Consider the following 17894-nt stretch of genomic DNA (forward strand, 5'->3'; position numbering starts at 1 on the left):
TGGCATTCTACCCATGACCAATGACATAATTGCAAATGCAGCTTGTAGGCCCATCCCAGCTGTTTTCAACTACCGTTATTGATATTTAACTTGTAAAGGGTTGGGCTTATTTCAGGAAAATAATAAAGCTTTCATTGTGGATTTTATTGAACAGAAAATAATATATGTGGGTTAAATTGTAGGCTATGGTAATGACAGGACACATATTGTACACCACACTACCATAGAGAGTGATAGAGGCATTGATTGTCATGGACCATCTTCAGTAAATAGATCATATTTGGTTTGGTCAATAAATTGAAAAGAAATTGCCTTTCAATTCTATTTCATGATCAGTACTATATGGAGCAGCCCTACCTTATCACTTTACCAAGACTGGCATTTCATGGCAATCCTGCCTCGTTAGTATTAACAATTGAAGGTTAAAACAATGCCTACCTTTAAGAACTAACACAACATAGTCATCAAACTCTGTGATCTTCACACGGCCATCTTCTTTCAATTCACGTCCATCTTTCAAAACATTGATCTCAAATGGTCCAGTTCCGCTGTATGGAATCTTAAGCTTGAACTGGTCTCCAAGTTCCACCTGTTTGTCTGGTAGTGATTTCTCCATTTTGGGAGGAGCTGAAAACACATGTCACATATATGCATAACATAAATTTCTGTTCAATGATGTAATACCAGGTATACCATCAGTACAGACAAAGTAACATAGTAAATCTTCCTAGGCAATCTATTCTTTTATCAAGACACAAATACATGTATATGATTGCACAGACACAGCCCATGAAACAAAGTTGCATATCTTAGAAAATACAAAGACTATCAACAATTAGAAGGAGGAATTAGACATATAGGTAGATTATATTATTAGAAGTTATTATCTATGTCTGCTGTAGCCTGGAGAAACGTTAAAACTTTTATCCCAGGGGTGAAACTCCTGTTATTGACTTGAGTGCTAGACAGAATTTTTTGGAACCCTACAAAAGCACAGACTTTGATGTTTGATGACCAAGAAATATGTACATAATACAAAAGTTGTTGTACAGCACAGTACCATGTTTTATTGATATATATAACTTACACATGACAGCGAGCTGGCAGGAACAGGCTTCACGTCCTGTGTTATTTGAAATTTCACATCGGATTTCTCCAGCATCGCTTTCTCCAACATCAGAAAGTGTGAACATGAAGACATCATCCTTCTGTGTGAGCTTGGTGCGGCTGGTGTTACCAATAGGGACACCATTCTTATACCTAAACAAAAGATCAGTTTATATCAAAATCGTACACAAGTATTATATTAAACAAAAGTATAAACCCTAATATAAAATCTTAACATCTTGCTGATTTTCTCAGATAATACAATATAATTTAGCCTTTTTTTATAATGTAATATATCTTGTCGTATCAACTTATGGCCAATTTGAATATTAAATATATACAGTATCTATTACCTTTGAACACATTTACTTCTTCCTAAATTTCATCGTATGACTTCTTAAAGCTATAAGATCATGTGGTGTTTTCAAAATGCAAACTTTGTTTCAGCTAAAAAATTAAAAGAATTTGAAGAAAATGAAAATTTTCAAATGACCTTGTAAGAAAATAAAAATGATGGAATTAATTTGAGTTAACATACCAGCTGACTTCAGGCAACGGCTTGCCGTGTGTCTGGATGGAGAAGGTGACTTCCCCTCCCAGAGGTGCCTTCTCATTGTACAGCTTCTTGGTGAATTCAGCAGGTGATCCAACTGGAAACATACAAACAGATCTTTAAAATGTGTCCACAATGATGTCGCTGTGTCATCAAAAGAGAGTTGTTTTCTCAGAACTCTTGTGGGTTTTTTTTTTTTACATAACTGCCGATTTTTAAACTGAATATTAACTAAACATGACTTTATGTATCAACGGTGGTAGTAGGAGTCGGTGTAAATGATATCAGTTTAATTAAAACTTTGAAAAGGTGACCAAACTATTCTGAAAATGAAAATGAATGTAACTAAGGTCACCCATTTTGGCTCCCACAATTCACAATTCATGTATATATGAACCTCTATACATATAGGCAACTCTCCTAATAAGGCCATTTTCTTTGCATCCATGATTGGACTAATACACTGGTTGATTTGAGAAAACTACACATTAACTAGATCCTACAATCTTAAACTCTCCATCAAACTGACCCTAGTCCTGAAACCGTCCCAATTTTTAACACATTGATAATAATTATGATGTTTTATATGAACAAAGAAATGTTTATATTTATCAGTCTGTTCATAGCTGAAATAACTGTCTTATTTGGATACATGAATTCAATCTCGTCAGATCCTTGTTAGAAATATTGTGTACAGTCATGGATAACGTACCGACGGGCTCCTTGATTTTGATTGGTGCTGTGTTCAGACTGTACTCTCCAACTCCAGCAGCAGTAATGGCCGCCACACGGAACTCGAACTCCTCTCCTTCTGGAAGTTCGTTGATGGTGAAGTATGGTTCACGCACATTGAAGTTATTGGCCTTGGTCCATGTGTCAGAGTTCTTTGGTTTTTTCTCAATCACATAGCCTGAAAATATAGGATGTGTTCATTTCTTCTGTATTTTTCGATACAATTTAATTTTCATTTTTACAATTTACTATATTAAGATGCTATTTAAAGTTAAAGCAACCTTTCAATGACCATAAAATCACGTTATCCATACAAAGCTTGGTTTGAAGGTTAAAATGGTTTTCTGATCAATCATCAAATCAAGATTTTCAGCCAATCACAGTTTTTTGTTTTTGTTTTTTTTTTTTTAATATTCTGTGATGTTCCCTACAACCAACTTACCTGTAACCTTACTACCGCCGTCATTAGTGGGTGGATCCCACTTGAGATCTATATGTGCGGCCAACAGCAGAGGGCACAGGAACGCCTGGTGGTCCTGACTTGCCTGTTAAAAAAAGAAAAGAAAAAAAATTCCAATGAAATGATTATATATACATATGTTAATTTTCTGATACAAAAACTGAAATGTCTGGCACTAAATATAAAGAGGCTTGGTTTAAACTGTACATCTGTTTACTTTTAAAAAATCCTCAAAAGAGGAGACAACTATACTTACCATACTTGGGTTTGGGCACAACAGGGCCAATAACAGCACTAGGTTCTCCAAGACCAGCCACGTTCTTTGCTCTAACACGGAATTCATACTCCTTGTCTTTCTTTAGTCCAGGCACTGAAGTCAATCAAATCATAATTTGGTAACCAAAATCAAGAGAGAAAGAAAAAGGTGAAATAAAAAAAAAATTAATGTGTATTATTCAAGAAAAACATTTCAATTGCTGTACCCTTTGTACAGACTTAATCTAAAAATTAAAAGGAAATTAGATTAAATCTGAAAATTATGGAACTTTTATAGTGTATCACATACATATAGTTTACTACATCAAATGTTAAAGTTTCATCGTGTCAAGAAACTTTCCAACTTCCACAACTAGAAAATGTATTTATCTTACAATACAAAAATTATCTCCCCTTATGATTTCATTATATTGTTATTCATGTCATCAATAATATTTGTGTTGTGTATATATCTATTCTATGTACAGTATGATGCTTCCCCATTAGGAGCCCATTTGGGTAGAAGATAAAGTATCACAAGTTTAAACATATTTCTTTGATTACCTGTGAATGTAGTATCTGAACAGGGCAGATCATTGGCAGCCTTCCACCTTCCAGAGTAAGGATCAAGATATTCTACAATGTAACCCTGGATCTTCTTTCCACCATCACTTTTTGGTTTCGACCAGCTGAGTGTGACTGAATCCTCGTCCACATCCTCAACAGTTGGCTTGCCAGGAGAGTCAGGAGCGGCTGTGAAGAGAGGGCATCATTAATATATAGTTAACACAGGAATCGGTCGTTCAGGAGCGGGCATCATTAATATGTAGTTAACACGGGAATCAGATGTTCAGGAGAGGGCATCATTAATATGTAGTTAACACGGGAATCAGGTGTTCAGGAGCGGGCATCAGTAATATATAGTTAACACAGGAATCGGTCGTTCAGGAGCGGGCATCATTAATATATAGTTAACACAGGAATCAGGTGAACACAGGAATCAGGTGTTCAGGAGAGGGCATCATTAATGTATAGTTAACACAGGAATCAGGTGTTCAGGAGAGGGCATCATTGATATATAGTTAACACAGGAATTGGTCGTTCAGGAGCGGGCATCATTGATATATAGTTAACACAGGAATCAGGTGTTCAGGAGCGGGCATCATTGATATATAGTTAATACAGGAATCAGGTGTTCAGGAGCAGGCATCATGACACTTTCGTTCAGCAACAATGATTTTAATTTTGCAACTACAAAATGTATTTTAATAATTTGTTGATGATACAAACATTTAATTAAAATCTCTGCACATTTCCAACTAAAATTATGCACAAATTTACTATTTGGAAGTTACAAGACTAGAAGTAAACACAAACTTACTGTATGGATGTTGAGCAATAACTGATGTGGCTGTCTCCAAAGGCTCGCTCACTCCATGTTCATTTTCTGCCATGACACGGAAACAGTATTCATGACCTTCAACAAGGTCCATTACTTCGAAACTTGTGCCACGAGCAAACTTGCTAACACTTTCCCAGTTACCATATTTCTTGTCCATCTTCTCCACACGGTAGTTGGTGATGGGGCTACCACCATCATCCTACAAAGACAAATTCACTTTCAGACACACAGTATAAAGGGCATACTGTTTTTTTTCATTTTATTTTAGAATATTTTTATTGTACCAATCTTAGCACAAAGTGAACTTGGCACCAGGCATTGGCAACTAGACCTTTTCCTGAACAAATTGGGTTTAATACGTCGAAATGTTTTGGAGCGGGTATTTTGATAGGACAAACAATATTTAAAAGGTCTAAAAAATATTGATGAAATGTGACAGAGCAAAAGAAGCACTTACTGTATGGGGAAAATTGATTAATCACTGAAAGTAAAGCAAAAGAGAGAAATTTTTAGAAATGTGACTGGCGCATATCACTTACCCTGGGTGGGTACCATGTCAGCTTACAGGAGTCGGGTGTGATGTCGTTCACCTCCAGAGGACCTTCTGGTTTACCTGGTGCGTCTGTAAAACACATAAACATGTTACCATGGAAACATAATTATAAATTACTGTTTACATCAGCGAAGTATGAAAAATGCTATTCCAAGGAACAAGCAAGTCTTTTCTTATACCATCTTTATGCCTTAAATCCTTACACAATATAGTGATAAACCTAAGGTATAATTAATGGGGTTCCATTCACTTCAATCATTTCACATATATATATTCATATATTATTATGTAAAAACATCGTTTTCAATTACCTTATAATATTACTACACCATACAGGGTTATACATCAAACTCTTGACAGGTGGGCAAAAATCAAATTTGCAGCTTTATATTAAAGGTTATAAGTTAGTTGACATACCAACAACGATGACATTGACGTAGAGCGAGTCAAAGCCCTTCTCGTTCTGCAGCATAATGTTGTACTTTCCAGCATCACTTTTCTTGGCAGATTTGTTGACAAGCTTGACCTCAGTGGGGTCATTTGTAAATTTGATACGGCTATCCTCCAGCACGCTAACGCCACTCTGTAGAATCAGAGGAATATCTTATATCAGTGATTATCTAACTAAAAGTTAGGAAAAGCTCTCTTAACAATCCTCCCATACAGTTAAATAATACATTGATGACACATCTAGTTTCTAACACATACAGACAGAGAATTTGAAATGTTCAAACTTGCCAACTTTTTAAAAATTACTATGGGGGATAAATTGAGCATGTTAAAATTTCAAATTCAAGAACCTTGTGTAAATGTGACAACATATAACACAATAATAGCTAGCTAGAGTAAAGTGTTTCTTTTTAACCTATGAAGACACTAGAATAAAGTGTTTCTTTTAACCTATGAAGTGTTTTTTGTATAAAGTCTATTAGATGATTCAGACAAGTCTCCTCTCTACAATTACAATAGAGCTAATTCTATATGTGAAAAGCTTGGCAGTCTTTTATCTTATTTTACTGGATATTTTCCCCTGTCTTATTGACAAAAGAATATCCTTGATAAGACCTACCAGGCTCCAGGTAGTTTTAGGGGTAGGGTTTCCTAGATATGGGATTACGATCTTGAACTCCTCTCCGGCCTTGGCAATGACGTCACGAGGAATGTAGTCAGGACTGACCTTAGGAGCCACTGTGGTCAGATTTAACACCAATTAATTTACATAGCAAATCACAAATTTTAATCAGAGAATCAATTTTGTCATTTTATCAAAACTGAACTGGAAAATGTTTGTAAAACAGGCCCATCACTGTTAAGCTTGTTTGATGGAAATTACGTTCAACACAAAATAATTATCAGGGTACCTATATAGTAACTTCCTTCCAAACAAGGCCAAAGTTGGTTTAGTTTTGTTTAATTTCCAACTTCAGGTGAACAGCAATGATGTTAATGCAAATTATTAGCACACTATCAATATCAATGAGTGCATTGTGAGCCTGCAGACATCTTGTCCGACATCCTGAAGACAGGTATGTCTTGATCGAAGTTTTGGATTGATCAATGAAAACACAAATTAACAGCTACAAACACTCAACTTTTACAAAGAAGCTAATCAATGAAAAGAAAAGTAAACATGTGAATTCCTTAGTTGATAAATGTGAGTTAGTTTTGTGTTGAAATGTTTCAATTTTAAAAACTTCAGATTTTCCCTATCAATCTGAGTCTGTAATTTAGAGTGCAATGTGATTACCTGGAGGTGCCCTAGCCATGATGGCATCAGAAGTCATAGCGAAATCGCCAGGCCCAGCGTCATTGACAGCAGCCACACGAAACTCGTACTCCTTACCATCCTGAAGGCCTTTACATGTGCATTCATTATCAGCAACCTCTCCATAAGTAGCCCTGGTCAGAAAAAAATAAAATAAAAATAAAATCCCAAACAGAGATTCAACAGAATTTATGATTTCCAAGCTCCCTAAAAAATCATTCATGTTCCTCGCTAATTAACCCTGTACTTACTTAGTCCACTTGTCGTCTCCCTTCTCACGTTTCTCCACGATGTAGCCACGGATAGGGTTGCCTCCATCACGGCGAGGTGGCGTCCAGGAGAGACTGATGGAATCCTCTGTAGTACCAGTACACTTGGGGGTCCCTGGAGCACTAGGTGTGTCTGTAACATACATAAACATTTCCATTAATTCATAACAAATGACATTGGTTACATTAGTATTTTGTATTTCAGCATGTGACAATATAGTATCCAACAGGTACTCTCGTGCAAATTTTGATAATTGAAGCAGACATGGTATACATAGAGTATTCAATTTGGTTTCTTTTTTATAAATCAAAGTTTTTTTTCTTCATAAAATTTTAAAACAAAACAAGATTTTCTACTACATGTTATGCATTTATTAGAAAGTATAGTTTGCTGGAGTACATACCGAAAGGTAGTTTGGCCAAGATAGCCTCATCAGTGACCAGTGCATTGCTGACCCCGTTGTTGTTCTCAGCCATCACACGGAATTCGTACTTGGTACCAGGGTCGAGATTCCTGACCACACAACGGGGTGTTGTGAGGAAGCTGCTGACCTTTATCCACTTATCAGTACCATCAACACGTTTCTCCACAATGTAGTTATTGACAGGCTCACCGCCGTCATCCTTGGGAGGGTTCCACTTCAACGTCAACTCGTCTCCATTGATATTTGAAGCAGTCAGTGGACCAGTTGGGGGAGCTGGCTTATCTGTAACCCACATCAGCAGATTTATAGAACAAGGATATGGAGAAACTTCAAGGAAGAAATGTATTTAAAAAAATTATATAAATAATTTTTACCTGACACTTCATTTTATGAGCTTCCCTGTTAAACTATAACTTTAAATATAATCTCAATCATTCAACTACAATGTACCTAGTAATTAACAGGAATCTGGGAAGGGGCATAACTCCTGCCTATATACACAAAACAAGCTTACTGGGTATTGCAATACATGTCCCTTACAGGCTCTCTGCTAAAAATAGTAACAGTGGCCTGGATCTTAACCCAAAAACCCTGAATCTCTAACTTGTCTGAGATATTTCAGTCCTTTATCATTGTGCGAAGTTTACTCAAAATCCCTGGAGAAATGAAGCCACTAGACTGCTGACAAACTTTGGTGTTACGTACATACAGATGTACATTAAAGATGGACGGATAGGAAACCTATAGTACATGTACCTCCCGGTTTCACAGGTAGACTAATAAACTAAACGCAATTCAAGGGCAACCAAAATATTAAAAAATCAAATACATATCAGAAGACATTTTTACATACGAGTACACAGTATCGGGAAATCTTCAATTAAATTGCACATGCATAAGTACTGTATTGTTTCTTAATTAGTATACTGAGAAGGTAAGCAACATTCTGCTGATCAGAACTACAGTTCATCCATATATTCCTGATTTTGTAGATTTATTATGTCTATTTCACAACCTTTCTGATATTTCTAGTTTATGTGGTGAATGTGTAATGTGATCCATCATTTTTTTCAATAAACTTACCAAGGACTTTTACACCAATGGTTGCAGATTCTGAGCCAGATGGATTCTTCAAGGTGACCTTGTAGCGTCCAGTATCTGACCTCTTAGCACTGGCTGTGGTCAAAAGGACATGATCGTCCTTAACCTACAAAATGAAAAGTAAACTTTTTGTCTCAACCTTAGAATTATCTATGTTTCAAATGTTACCTAGATAAAAGTATTCCTTGAAAAATAATTTTTATATTGACATTAGATTTTCACTAACCAATCAATGACTTTGACCCAAATTAGCTACCTTGAGATCAGTACGGGAATCTTCCTCAATGTCAGTGTCACCATTGACCCAGGTTGCAGTTGGTTTTGGGAACCCTGTGTAGGGAATCTTGATGCTGATGGTCTGACCGGCCTTCACACAGACGTCCTTTACTCCGGACATGTCAAACGCAGGCTTTTCTGTAACACAATATGATCATCACTGATAATTAGGAATCACTCCAAAAAATTTGATTTATAAGGATCAGAGTTCCTAGAAGACCCTTAATGTCTAAAAATATTTTAACCAATCAGAAACCAGAATATGGCAACAATTTTGTCCAATCTGAAAACAGACACTGGTTGCACAATGTCATTTAGAGGCCATCAGTAATAATGCCTCAAAGTTTCCGAGAAAGCTTTTGAAACCTTGAGGGCAGGTCAGGCGGAATAGAAACAGGGTAAAATCAATACCTTGATACTTATTCACACTGGGAAGAGAGTGTCTCTCTCCAATATCTGGTCATACCATTTTAATTTAATTTGTGAAATTTAAAATTAGAATCCTTTAAGTTCAATGACCTATGCTGTAAAAAAAATGTTCATTATACAGTACAACTGCATACCAATTTACAATTGTGTATATTATCTGTTAAAAAGTAAATGGGAAAGAACAAAATTATGATGGAATGATGGCCAAGGGTAACACTATATATGTCCCAGCCATGAAATAACAGTGACATAGAAAATATTTTGAAATCCTTCGTCTCCACATACCTGGCTGGTTCTCAACCTTTATTACTGAGGTCGGCTTACTGGCCTCGCCCGGTCCGAAAGCGTTGACAGGGATTACACGGAACTGAACCTCGTCCCCTTCTGTAAGGTTTGGTATGGTACAGGAAGTACCATCCACCTCGGCGCACTCCTTCCAGTCTTCTCCGGCCTTCTTCTTCTCCACAATGTAGCCAGTGATCTTACCACCGCCATCGTTGCTGGGTTTCTTCCAGGACAGGTCGACAGAGTTCTTGGTGATTTTGTCCACGTTTGGAGCAGCGGGGGCACCAGCAGCAACTGTAGGGAAAACATCAATACACAATTATTAGAGTATACCTAAAAAGATAACTTTGGTAAGCAAGATGTCCTGGGTGTAGTGGATTTAATTGCACAATATAATTATTCCTAATTGCCAACACAAGCACACATTTGCTAACAGCTATCTAAAAGCCTACTCCTCATATGTATGTTGAAAAAAAAGGAAAATGAATCTGTAAGAACATTTTAACTTCTTGTCATGCAAAATCGCTGTTATTCTGACCCTTAAATAAACTCTTGCTACTGCTACAACAGACATATCTTTTAAATAATTTTTCCACCAAAACTGCATTTGAATTTCAGCTTCACAGAAGCATGGAGACATGATCTGTCCATTTTAACTTTTAAAGTGTTTCAAAGTTAACCAATAAGAAATCTCCTTCACCATAACCAATCTGAAACAATTTTGATTTTAACAGATGAGAAATCTCCCTCATGTCCCTGCATCTCTATGTACTTACAGACTTGGTCCCGCACCAGATGTGGGGGAGTGGCTTTGCTTGGTTTGCCCGCTCCACCCTCATTGACAGCCATGACCCTGAATTCTACCTCCTGGCCTTCCTGTAAGTTCATCACAGAGAACTGTGTGTCCTTTACAGGGAAATTGTTGACTTGGATCCAGTCACCTCCTCGTGGTTTCTTCTCAACAATATAACCTATAGCATCCAGATAAATCATTATTAGTTCTCAAGGTAACATTTCTTGTCTTCAGTTTAGGTATCTTTTTTAATTTCTTTTTTTAGGGTAATAATGATGTGAGTCGAGAGGTAAATAGATTTAGCAAAATGCCCCAGAAGAGAAATATGATCACTAAGAACTAATACCTTTGATAGGGTTGCCACCATCATTTTCGGGTGCCTTCCATGTGAGATCAGCTGACCTTCGGTCATACTTTGGTATCTGTAAATCCTTTGGTGCATCAGGTGTATCTGTTGATATATACATGTATATAGCTTTGTAAATGATACAGATTAACTAAAAACAGCTTACACTAACCTATATTACATATACCAAACTTAACCATCCTCCACCTAGCACTAAGAACAGTAAATATCACTAACCTATGTTACATATACCAAACTTAACCATCCTCCACCTAGCCACTAAGAACAGCAAATATCACTAACCTATGTTACATATACCAAACTTAACCATCCTCCACCTAGCCACTAAGAACAGCAAATATCACTAACCTATGTTACATATACCAAACTTAACCATCCTCCACCTAGCCACTAAGAACAGTTATCACTATCCTAAGCTACATATACCAAACTTGTGCTGTAATAGCCTCTCCAAACATTGCAGGAAATAATGCCTACCATGTCTTGATGTCAGAAGTAATCATTATACATTTTGCTAAAGATACAAATATACCATTATAGTAATTATATTTGAGCAAAAGTTAGATTTTTTGTCCTGTCCATCCATTCCTATTTTTATATTGTATATTCTTTATCTAGCTTGTCCCACTCAGAGTCCACCTACCCCAGTATATATTAATTAATGTTCAAGATTTTAAAACTGAAAACTTACCATAAGGATTCTTGGCCAATGTAGACTTGGTCGTTTCCAGAGGCTCACCAACCCCGTACATGTTCTCAGCCTTTACACGGAACTTATATTTCTTTCCCTCCTTCAGCCCCTTGACAGGGTGGGAGGTGCCTTTGACAATGCCTGGAACCTTTTCCCATGTGGTGCTGCCTTCCTCACACTTCTCAACAATGTAATCTGTAGGAAAGTTAATTATCATAGAATTCTTATATATATAGTAGTACACCAAAGACAACACAACTTAGCATTCACAGATTTTCCTGGATACCTTTACATTAAATCAAGATTTGAGCTTCAAATATGAGATTTTTGAAGAAATTTAGGAACAGGAATTTGATATTTTTAAAACTTTTCTGGAAATAAAAAATATCAATTTGTTTTTAATTTGTAACACAACTTCAATAAAAAATCCTATGATCTATACATATGCTTGTGACAGATACCTTGACCTTGAGATTAACATACCTGTGACATCTGCACCACCATTGTCCTCTGGTTTCTTCCATGTAAGCTGGCAGCTTTCTGCAAATACATCACTGACCTCAAGAGGTCCACCTGGCGCTCCAGGTGCGTCCAGGACAACGACAGGGATGTCAGCGGAGTGAGTGCCACTTTCATTGGACACGGTGACAGTGTATTTTCCTGTGTCACCTCTCTCTGCTTTAGGAACATTCAATTTGGCAGAATCCTCAGTATTGGAAGTTGCCGCCTAAAAAAGTTAAGAACAATTGTGTTAAAAATTCTGTATTTAACAATTTCTTTATATCATTATTACCTATTTCTTTATATCATTATTACCTATTTCTTTATATCATTATTACCTATTTCTTTATATCATTATTACCTATAAAATTTAGGGATGAATTATCCATCTAGTTTATATTATTTATGGGCTAACAGACGTGTGAGAAAAATCCTTTAATATCCTAATGATGACTTACCCTAGGTGAAATAGGACGGCCGTCCTTCTGCCAGGTAACGGTAGGGGTTGGGGCTCCAGAGATCCCCAGTTTGATGTTGAGGGGCTCACCCGCTCTCACACGGATCTCCTTAGTACCAAACAGGGCATCCAAGTTGACCTTTGGAGCCTCTGTTTGAATACAGGAAATAAGATATCATTACTTATTGTAGGACAAAACTTAACCTAGAAAACAATACTGATATGTTTGCTTTAGTGAAAAGTAAAATGAGATCAACAGGTAGGTTTTACACAAGAAGTAGTTTTTTTTAAATAGATGGTGATTTCTAATACTTGCCAACTCTTTCTCCCCTCCACTTTAAGTGGGAGCTCCTGATTTTTACTCTAAATTTAGAAAACAGAGTTTAAAACCATTGATGTTCATCCTTATTTGATTGTACATTTAGAATTTATATGATAGATAAACATAACTTTTTTAATCATGTTAGACACCGCTGTACATGATTGTGAGAGAAAAGGGAATGGCCACATACCTTTGGTAGGCTTAGCACAGATGGGTTTAGAAGCCACACTCGGCTCGGAGCTGCCGGCCTCATTCACAGCCATCACCCTGTATTCATACTCTTTTCCATCAACTACCTTAGCATCTTCAAACTCTAATTCCTGAAAAATCATAATCACAAAATTAAGTACACTATAATCTATTGTGACTTGACCAATTCATCAATGTAAAACTTTGTTAAAATTTGATATGTAATACTTGAATACAACAAAGTTGTTTCTCTCTGTGAAAATAAATAATTTCAACGAACAATATAAACAATGAAATTGTAGTTTTATTTCCTTTCATTCAACTGATGTAAATGCTAAACAAAGATACACTTATCATCCGTTTGGCATGAATTGACCTCGTACTGACCTTGATGAGGTCCCTGTTGACCTTGACCCAGCGGTTGCTCTTTGGTTCTTTTCTCTCAACATTGTAGCCCTTGATTGGGTTGCCACCATCACTCTCTGGTGGTTCCCACTTAATGGTGATGTGGTCCCTGTTTTGGTCGGCAACTTGGGGCTGGCCAGGTGGGAAGGGTTCATCTACCATTATAAGGTAATGTTTTTTAAAATTTTGTTTACAATCCGCACTTTACATCAAACAGATTAGGTGATATATTAAAGTTAAAATCTACATTTATTTGGTGACATTGGCATTACAAATAATTAGTCAAAATTCATGTCAAATTTGGTTTTCATTTTGTATGAAAAGGTTATAAAATTATATATTCAAAGACATATATATATTCTATTTTGCAAAACTGAAATAAACAAGTAAGATATTAACACAAGCATGGACTATATAATATTCCTATGAGTCTAAGAGTTTTGAAACTTTAAAATGAAGATGTCTACATGTAGATGCTCATTTTCAAACGTACCAAATGGATTCTTGGCTGTGACAGGTTCTTCGGTTTCCAGAGGTTCACTTTCTCCATTATCACTGACAGCTAATACCCTGAACTTGTAGTCATGGCCTTCCTGTAATTTGGGAACAGTCAGGCTGGTGCCTTTAACTAGATCCTTCACTGGTTCCCAGCGACCCTTCTTGGTGTCAAACTTCTCAACTTTGTAACCTCTGAAAATGGTTATTAACACATGAATTATATCCAAATTTCACCGAATTTGTTATAATATGATTATGTAACTTACATTTATTCTTTGAAAACTTTAATCCTATTTAATTCGCCTTATATTCTGAAGCTGGTGTAGTGTAGAAAATCAGAAATACATAGTCATATAAATATAATTGTATGCAAACTACCCATATCACATAAAGGTGTTGATTGAAAGATAATGAAAACAATTTTCAATTAATCACTTCTTTCCAAAGTTTTCTTCAACGATTCAGAGAAATTTTGGTTGACTTACTTGATATCATTACCACCATTATCCTTTGGTGCTTTCCATTCAAGTGTCGCACTGTCCTTCGTGACATCCTTGACAGCCAGTGGACCTTCAGGCCTGGATGGAGGTGCTGAAATGGACATTTCAATTGTTTACATCAGTTAATGGGCAACACCGAGAATATAAAACAAATCACTGAATGTCCTATAACTTCAGAAAATCAAAGTATTGAAAGTACTGAAATTAAGAAAATCAAAGTATTGAAAGTACTGAAAATGACCAATTTTTTTTCTCAAAAATTCTGAAATTTAGAAAATCAAAGTACTGAAATTGAGAAAATAAAATTATCAATGAAAGTCCTTAAACAGAGGAAATCAAAATACTAAAATACCTACTCTCACATCAACATAAACTGTAATATTCATTTTAAAGTAATCTTATGCAAATATCAATATTTTAATAGGATGGATATGTAAAATATAGCTCAAAACTCACCAAGAACGACCACTTCCACAGTGACAGAGTCTGAGCCATGTTTATTGGCCACAGTGCATGTGTACATGCCTGTATCCTTCCTAACCGTCTTCTTGTAGTTAATCGTGGACTTCTTGGGCACGTCGTTGTTGACAACCACATCACCTCCAGCCTCAACAGTCTCAATCTTATCATCCTGATAATTACATCAGAATAGCAAGTCAATAGCCGAAAAAAGAAGAAGAAAGGAATCACTATAAATCTTTAATTGGAAAAAGTGAAAATTCAAGTAATCGGGAATAAAGATATTCTAGTACTTAATAAATGATTTTTAATATATTTGTAATATAAACTTTTTGTCATATCCACATTAGCTTTATGATATCAAAGTTCATTTGACAGCAAATACATGAGCTATATCAAATATCAATGAAAGTTTAAAAGAAAAAAAATGCAGTTTTGGCTTAAGGCTGCAAACTCTCAACAGAAACAATATGGCCTTATCAAGAAATACCAGCTATCTTTCCTTGCTCTATTATTTAATGTCATATAATTAAATTGCGCCATATATGATTCATTCTACAGTTTATTGTTAGGTAAGGGTATGCCCTACAAATTATCCTCATCATCAGAAGTTTATCTTTTCATAATTTTAATTGCACTAAAAATCAATTTATGGCATTTTTCATATAGGAAAATATTGGTATTAGTCTTAATGTAACACTGTTTTCAAACATGAGAATAATTCTGTTATACACACACTCTGTAAACATAAGATTAGTTTACTGGCCATGTACTATCACTATCATATACATATAGCAATGATGTTACACGGCCGGTATGCTGAAAAACAAATCCTAGACAAATGTCATTGTCCCGGCCTATAAAGGCAAACTCAACATAATCACAATAATTTATAGATATGAGACAAATCCAAAACAAACATACCCAAACATACTGAATTATACAAATCACTAAAAACAGCAGTTTATATACACATTTATAAGTCAATCTGATTTAAATAAAGGTCATCATTATACACTACATTATAAAGATCTGTCAGTGGCTGGTATGGGGTCATGTTCGTGTGACCTCAATGCTTACCAAACAACGGTATATTTTTAGCAAATTGAATGGCTGTCGAAAAACACTATTGAAAGTGTTAATTAGCCTCTGATCTATCTATCTATCATTTTGCTACTTCATTTTCTTGTGGGGTATTGTCCTTCACGGCAATTGAAAATCCATGAACAATGCACACTTTGTCTATTAAATCCATCGTCTTGGGTATGAAGGAGCTGGCAATGGGTGCAGCCATGTTAGTTTGGTTGACATTCAGGACACTCGAATACTATCTATAGGACCAACCATACGGTTGCTGAGGGAAAGCAGATTCTAGTAAAATTTTGCCAGTTGAGCAATGATTGGTTGGCTGAAAGGTCATCTGAACATGAACCCCAACTGGCCACCATCAGATCTTCATAACGTAGCCACCATCAGATCTTCATAACGTAGAGTATAACGATGATCTGTATTTTAATCAGATTGATGTATAAGCATTCGAAACGCAAAACTGTTTAAAAATAGGCACTTGTAAGTTTGTATTGTAATATAACACAAACAGATTCAAAAATACTTCCCAACTACAATAACTTGAATTCAGAAGGTAAAACTGAATCTTGTTTGTGTTATAACATGTATATTTTTGAAGTTCATAAACACTGCATAGGCATATAGGCATGTATGTATGTCAATGGTATATACAATGACAAATCCTCTTTAGCAACAGATAGGTAACCATGGGGATATACAATAGCAACAAGCTGATGTTTATAGGGGATAGAAACATGATGGAAATGGTGGCAAATATGTAACATGGGAATGGATGATGACACAATGGTGACAATATAGATATACCAAACGTAATGGAGAGGTATAGGAGACTTACAGTAGAACTACAGGAGATTTGTTTATAATATCACAGATTGGTCATTCAATGGATGCGAGTAACTGAACTATAGGATTCATTTAGATTCCAAAAATATGGTCAAAATTTAAAATTTATTGGGGAAATTGTAACATAACATAGTTTTTAGGACAGAATTCAAAATAAAAATTTTAAAAAGAAATTATTAACAACAAGTTCTGTTTTGTGGTTGGAATCATGGGACATATGACATTGGAATCCTGGTGTAGCATTAGTCTTGATTAAATCTGCTTCCATCATACTGAGGTATTTTGACAGATGTTTGGAAATATTTTAAAATTTGGAAAAACTTTTTCTATAACAAAACATTAATGTATAACAGAGGCAAATATTATAGAAGTGAATTAGATGTTAAAATTGCTTAGTGATTTTATTTAAATAAAGTTAATAAAACCAAGGGAGGTAATTAGTAGAGGGGAGATAACTGCAATGAAATATGGTACAGAGCAACCCGCTTATTTGCATAGCCCTTTTTCCATGACAAAATATGCAAATAACCGGAGTATTCGTATAGGCGGAGTTGGGTTTTGGCCCCTCTTATACACTATGTAGATCGTTAGGTAGGTACTCAAAACGGGCGCTATATGATTGTTTACGTTATTTGCATTAAAAACGTATTTAAAAAAAAACATTATTTAAAATATAACAGTAAATACGAAAAAAGATGAGACATATCAATATTTTATTCAGTAATTCTTCTTCACAATGCTACTGATATGGTCTGGATAATAACTAAATGTCGATATCGATGCATCGAACATAACCTGTTTTGACGAAGTGGGAACCAATGATTAGATAACGTTGTACATCGTGTCGAATCAATATGTAAGTTAAAAACACTTTTCATAAAACTTTTATTACGGGAAAATCACAAAAATACCCTAAAATCAATTAAAATTTTTCAATTTTTTGGAATTTTTATATGCATATAAGCGGGAGTCGATGTTTTAGTCGATGCAAATACACGGGATTAAAATACAAAGATAAAGAAGAAAAAAATCGGGACCTGAGAATTTTATGCAAATAAGCGGGATATTCAAATAACCGATATGCAAATAAGTGGGCTCCTCTGTATTATGGTCAAACTTATGACTTCCAAGTGCCAGCAATAGGTAAGTAAAGAAGTTCTTTATACAA

The 17894-nt window shown here is 35.6% G+C and overlaps 1 protein-coding gene across 1 annotated transcript in view; it reads right to left on the bottom strand.

The window, feature by feature from the left end:
- The window catches only part of LOC117335538 (twitchin-like), a 187286-nt gene that overhangs the window by 29979 nt on the left and 139413 nt on the right, over positions 1-17894 (bottom strand). Inside the window, 28 exon segments of the mRNA XM_033895608.1 lie at positions 439-627; positions 1088-1260; positions 1646-1757; positions 2373-2570; positions 2835-2887; positions 2889-2937; positions 3109-3222; positions 3672-3860; positions 4489-4708; positions 5049-5131; positions 5480-5645; positions 6132-6250; positions 6810-6961; positions 7079-7229; positions 7501-7803; positions 8605-8728; positions 8879-9036; positions 9613-9906; positions 10389-10583; positions 10752-10856; positions 11464-11658; positions 11947-12190; positions 12423-12571; positions 12934-13063; positions 13320-13492; positions 13831-14027; positions 14321-14426; positions 14792-14966. Coding sequence (XP_033751499.1) covers positions 439-627; positions 1088-1260; positions 1646-1757; positions 2373-2570; positions 2835-2887; positions 2889-2937; positions 3109-3222; positions 3672-3860; positions 4489-4708; positions 5049-5131; positions 5480-5645; positions 6132-6250; positions 6810-6961; positions 7079-7229; positions 7501-7803; positions 8605-8728; positions 8879-9036; positions 9613-9906; positions 10389-10583; positions 10752-10856; positions 11464-11658; positions 11947-12190; positions 12423-12571; positions 12934-13063; positions 13320-13492; positions 13831-14027; positions 14321-14426; positions 14792-14966 — 4516 coding nt within the window.

Source organism: Pecten maximus, chromosome 10 (assembly GCF_902652985.1).
Source record: "Pecten maximus chromosome 10, xPecMax1.1, whole genome shotgun sequence".
Taxonomy (NCBI): domain Eukaryota; kingdom Metazoa; phylum Mollusca; class Bivalvia; order Pectinida; family Pectinidae; genus Pecten; species Pecten maximus.